Source organism: Panthera onca, chromosome C1 (assembly GCF_046562875.1).
Source record: "Panthera onca isolate mPanOnc1 chromosome C1, mPanOnc1 haplotype 2, whole genome shotgun sequence".
In the NCBI taxonomy this organism is placed as follows: domain Eukaryota; kingdom Metazoa; phylum Chordata; class Mammalia; order Carnivora; family Felidae; genus Panthera; species Panthera onca.
The window spans coordinates 21,258,258-21,264,257 of NC_138346.1; the positions used below are offsets into that span (position 1 = coordinate 21,258,258).

The window sequence follows — 6,000 nt, forward strand, 5'->3', positions numbered from 1 at the left end:
CTGCAGGGTGAATCCCGAGTCATCTCACTCCCCATCGCAGGGCCCGGCTTCCTGCACCACTCTCACAATATGGACAATCATCACTTTCCTATTCTGCTCATCCCTTAGCTGGCTTCATCTTCCCAGCCCTTCCTCTGGACGTCATCGCCTGTCACCAGCAACTTCTCTGAGTGTTCCTTTCATGGAAACAGCTTCTTCTGAGGACACTGTTTCTTGCTTTCTCAAGTGGTAGCTGCTTTTTCTCCCATATGCTGTATTATACGGGGACTGGAGGTGAGGTCCGCATCCTTCTTATTCTCCATCACCCCTTCCAAACCACCTCTCTTCCTTTATCCTTCAGAAGCCCCAGCCCCTTTGAAGTGCATATCATCATATTCGATTGTCCCTTTCCCCTTGTTGATGCTGTTGGCTGTTGGCCACCTACTCACTCCTCCCATTCCTGGGTGCAGCTGGTTCATGCACTCCCTCCCACTATTCTTGTCTTCAGCATCTCTATGATCAGTGCCTCTCAGTGGAGGTGGTACCATCTCCTAGGGGGGGCATTTCAGAAATGTTTGAGGTTTTTGTTTGTTTTCTAATGTAGTTGTGCCCTAGAATTTATGCTGAAATTTATATTGTCTGGTCTAAATGACGTCTCCTTTGTTCTTTTTTACATTATTTGTCAGTGCATTATATTAATTTATTTTTTAAAAAGAAACCATAGTAGCTTATATTACGTTATGAATTTCACTTCAGGATAGGAAAGGGAATATTAAACTATACCTATTATAAAAAGGGGACATTTGGCCTAATAGCACTGAGGATGGCTGATACAGACAACTTGTCCAACTCTTTGGTTATCTCTTTACTCCACAAGCCTTTTCCTCTAGCCCACCTCAGCCTCTGCTCAAGTGGACATTCCCTAGACCTCATCATCACCAAGAAAAACACCACTTCCAAAATCTGGATTTAAACATCCCACTCTGCCCATCACTCCACACCCCTATCCTTGTAGCTCACTGACTCTAGCAATTCTATAACTTCAAAGAGAACTCTTGGCATTGACCCTATTACTTTCCAGTTTTCCTTTTTTCATTATTCTTTATCACTTTTGTGTATCCCTTTCCTCCTCTCCAGCTCAGACTCCATGGGCCAGTTTAATAATCCCTCCCTTGCCAACATCCGTAAATCTTATGTCTTCTCTTACTTGTCTTTCTTTCACAGAAAAAGTCTACACTAATGAAACCCAACTTTCTTACTCCATAGGTGCACCTAGCCAGCAGTTGAAGTTATGGAGAAAAACTATACAACTCACCTCAAATTTGTGGCCACAAACCTCAAATGGTTGCTGAGCACTGTCAGACAATTCTACCATATCTCCTTTGTAAATTCAGTCTCCCACTTTTCTAAGATAATCATTTCCCCCTTTTTCTTCTCCCCAATAATCTTCAACACTTCCTCCTGTATCCCTTCCATCTTAGCTGATGAATCATAGAAGAAAAAGACACTTGGATGAGAACTACTTGATTTTCTATCAACCTCCTTCCACCTGTGCCCACCAAGACGGTGGTCACCCCTCATTCCACATGAGCTGTTTTCTCAACAGAATTTAAGAGTTAGCACACTCTTTTTATTGAAATGTGTCCTTCTCTAGACTTCTGGGTCTTTACACTTGCTGGTCTTGCTTCTATGCCATTTATTGCTCATTCAGGACCTCCTTTGCTGGCTCTACCTCCGCCAAAATTCTATCTATCAAAAGGCCCAGGAATCTGTCATTGTCCCTGTTTTCTAATCTGTCTGCCTTCCTGGGCCATTCCTGAGACTTCAGATTCTACCTCTACACTGATGACTTCTACCTCCAGGCCAGACCTCTCTCTAACCTTCAGACTCATATGTTCAACTGTATACCTGGCCCTTCCAGTGACATTTCTAACAGACATCTTAAATTTACCATAATCAAAATATAACTATTAATCACTGTGGTAGGCTGAATAATGACCCCCCAAAGATCCAGGTCCTAATCCCTGGAGCCTGTTAATGTGACCTTTTATGGCAAAAGAGACTTGCAAACATGACTAATTTAAGACTCTTGAAATGGGGAGGGTATTCTGGGTCACCTGGGTGGACTTGTAATCACAAGGTTCTTATAAGAGAGATGCAGAAAGAGACAATGACAGAAGGGTAGGAGATGTGACATTGGAACAAAGAGGTGGAGTGATGTAGGAAAGAGACAGGGAATGCAGGTGTCTTCTAGAAGCTTAAAGGCAAGAAGATGGATTCTCCTCTCAAAGCCACCAGAAAGAAGCAGCCCTCTGATACCTTCTCTATAGACTTCTGTCTCCAGAACTATAAGAGAACACTTGTGTGTTTTAAGCCACTGAGTAAGTGGTCATTTATTACAACAACAGTAGGAAACTAATATAGTCATGGCCACCACCACATAAATCCTCCCCTCTCTGCCCTCATGCTATCCACATCTCAGTAAATGGCACACCACTAGTGTATTGTTGGCCAAAAGCTCCTGGGCTGTCCAGATTTTTCACTTGACTCACAACTTATCTGTCAGCAAGCCTGTGAGCTCTGCCTCCACATACGTCCTGACCACACAATTTTTCATGCAACCCACTGCTATAACCCTGGTAGAGACCACCATCCGTTCCTGCTTGAATCACTACATCACTTCCTGCTTGGTCACCTGCTCCTGCCGTTCTCCCTCATCAGTTTATTGTTTCACAGGAGCCAGAATGATCTTTCTGCAGGGTAAACTAGATCACATCACCCCTCACCCCTCCCTTAAAACCCTTCAATGGCTTCCCATTATACTCAGGACAAAACAGAAATCCCTTGCCATGGCTTATAAGGCCTCATCATATTGTGCCCCTCTGTGCCCCCTTATCTCCTTGTACTTCCTGCTCATCACTGCACCCTGGCCACGTTCACCTTCTTTCTGATGCACGTGCATTCCATTCCCACCGCCTGGCCTTCGCACTAGCAGTTCCTACCACCAACATGCTCTCTCTCCAGATCTTTGCATGGTCCCCCCCTTCTCATCATTTATGTCTCAATGTAAATACCACCTCCTTATTCACCATCCTTTCGATAAAGCAGGACCCTCAGTATCTGCAGCCAGTGGCTATTTAACCCTATTTCATCTTCCTCATAGCATTTGTCATCACCTGACATAGTCTTATCAGTTTGGTTATGTGCCTGCTATTGTCTCTCTGCTAGAATATAAGCTCTTGGAGGGCAGGACTCTGCCTGTCCTGCTCACTGCACTACACCTAGTGCTTGGCACATAGTAGGCACATAATATTTATCTTCCGGTTGTCTGGTATGGCCTCTTTCTGACTCTGCACTGCTTCTGGCCAGTAGAACTGTGTCAAAGTTCTCTTTCCCAGGGGTGTGTTTCAAGAGAATTCGACTATTTGTTAAATAGCGAAGAGTTAACCAATGTAATTCCAGACATCATCTAGCAGGTATGGAATGACCCTTGGTATCTTTCATGGTGCTTTTGAAAGCACACGGTTCATTCAACATCTGCTCAATGCCTGGTGCCATGGCTACATGGTAGAGGGAGGAAAATATATTTATATTATGCCTCAACAGATGATGATTTGGGGTTTTGTCAAGCCAAGAAGTGGGAGGGGTGGAGGAGAGGTGGGCAAACGTGTTGCATGTAGGCACTGGACCATTTCCTGAACTCGTGTGGTAGCCTTCCACCTTCTATTTCTGAAGACTCGTGAAGCCTAGGCATACAGGGGCTCAGATCTGAAAGGGAGGTTTGAAAAGAACAAATCAAACCGATACAAATCCAGCTTGCCCCAATGTGTACATCTGTGTGTAAGCATAGGGAGACCATTTTTCCAGCAGTGACGTCCTGTCTCTTTCTTGTCCTTTTCTCTCTCCCTCCCTGCCCCTCCAGGTCTCATCGTGCATGAGGGACCCTCTGTGTACCGCATCTTTAAACGGTGGCAGGCTGTCAACCAGCAGTGGAAAGTGCTGAACTATGACAGGACGAAAGACCTGGAAGATCAAAAGTCAGGAGGCAGGACAAACCCCCGGACCTCCTCATCCACCCAGGCCGATGTCCCCTCCTCCGAAGAGGAGGCTGTGGGCGCCCCCGGCCCTGAGGAAGGCCCTACCAGGGCGGCCAGCCACCCCTCAGGCCCTCTGTCCGATCACCACTGTGCTTACACCATCCTGCACATCTTGAGTCACTTACGACCTCATGAACAGCGGGGCCCCCAGGGCGGGAGCCGGGAGCTTGTCATGAGGGTCACGACAGTGTGAGGCGAGAGACCTGGAAAGGAGGCCGTGACCATGCACAGAGATGGGGAGGCTGGGCCAGGAAGGGGCCAAGGCCTGGCAGGCCACAGTCTGGGGAGCAGGTGTGGGGAGGCAAAGTGGCATCCCAGGGGCCGGAGCAGAGGGCAGGCAGAAGGCGGTGGGCCTCGTGGGGGCCCTGGAGGCAGGGTCAGAGCTGGAGCGAGTGAGTCGGGTGTCCAGGGCGCTTTTCGTGATTCTAATCGGTCAACCCCCATCCTCCAACAAGAGCAAGAAGAACCAGTACAAACTCAACAAGGAAGCGCAATACAGCTTGAACGTAACAAAACACAAGGACAAAAATCCCAGATGTGCCCATCCACCTGGGATTACTGCCCTCGGGTGAGGGCACCTGGGAGAAAAGGAGGCTTGGGAAGGGCGACGGTGAGGTGGCGGCGGTGGCGTCCCTGTGTGCGCAAGTGGTGGGAGAAAAAATGCAAAGGGGCAAAGAGTGTGCAAAGGAAAAGCACTGTAGCCTGCCTTGTTTTCCCCTTGAGTTTGTTTGTTTCTCCCTGGGCTGTTTTTGGGGCAGTGGTGGGGAGGGAGAGGGATGGGTGTGGGCTGGCAAGGATGACAGATGGCATTTGTGGCTCCTGGGCTCGTCTGGGTGGGCAGGATTCCTGACTCAGATGGCTTTAGGGGCTCTGGGGCAAGGTGCAGGGAGGGAGATGTTGGTGTGAGCCCCCAGAGGGAGGGAGATTTCGGCTTCCTTCCAAACCGGGAACTCCCAGTTTCAGATGGGCTCAAAGAGGGTTTAGGTTTGGAGATGGGTGTCTTTTTGTGCCCCTGTTACTTTATTTTCTGGTGGTTTGGCTCAAAGATGTTTACAAGAAACACACACACACACACACACACAACTAGAGAAAAGTACAGATTTCCTGTGGGTATCTCAAGCACAGTCCTGCTGCTGTGGCTTCAGCCTTCAAAGCTGTCAATCCAGGAGCGACTTTCCCAACTACCCAACCCTGCCCATGGCCAGGACATGCTCAATGTCATGCCTTCTCCTGCTTTGGCGCATGCAGAGACCCAGGGCCCCCTAGGGCAGAGCACCTCCCACCCAGGGGCCCCCCAGGATAGCTGTTGTAGCAGATGGGAAGAAATTGGCTGGATGCGTCCCAAGGAGTGGAGTGGAGACCAATCTAAGTATTCCTTGCAACTTGGGACCCTCACCCGAGGGTGTAATCCCTCAGTGCTACATACTCCCCGGTCCCTCCCATGCAGCGAGGCAGGGCCCAGGGACCCTGTCAGGGAGCACTGTCCCTCCAGCCCAGACTGCTGGTTCCTGGGGCCTTGCCAGCAAGGCCACTGGGGTGGTCACCTGCACAGTTTCTCATTGTCAATGCACAATGGCCGCGCCATCCATGGGTATTAAAGGGACACTGTCAAGTACTTTTTTAAACTAGTTTTTAGGGTTTTTTAAAACTCTCTGTTGTTTGTATTATTCTCTTAAAAGCTTGAAAATAAAATTTCTTTCCCTATCATTAGTGTCCTTTTCTGTATGTGAGTTTTCCCTTCTTCTGCCCAGCTCTCCCTCTGTGGCATAATCTTGCCTTCCCTTCTCTCTCTCTCTCTCTCTCTCTTTTTTGTCTGTTCTACCCCTAGTGTCTTCTTTCTGGCTTCCTACAAGATGGATTTCTTGAAGATTAAAAAGAAGAACAACTCACAAACTCTCTTTAAATTTCTGCACAGGACTCCTAG

The 6,000-nt window shown here is 48.1% G+C and overlaps 1 protein-coding gene across 1 annotated transcript in view; it reads left to right on the top strand.

The window, feature by feature from the left end:
* The window catches only part of MARCHF4 (membrane associated ring-CH-type finger 4), a 110,544-nt gene extending 104,750 nt beyond the window's left edge, over positions 1 to 5,794 (top strand). The window contains exon 4 of the mRNA XM_060623499.3: positions 3,902 to 5,794. Within this exon, the coding sequence (XP_060479482.1) occupies positions 3,902 to 4,269 (368 nt within the window). The 3' untranslated portion in view covers positions 4,270 to 5,794. The remainder of the gene's footprint in view (positions 1 to 3,901) is intronic.
* Positions 5,795 to 6,000: the final 206 nt, after the last annotated feature.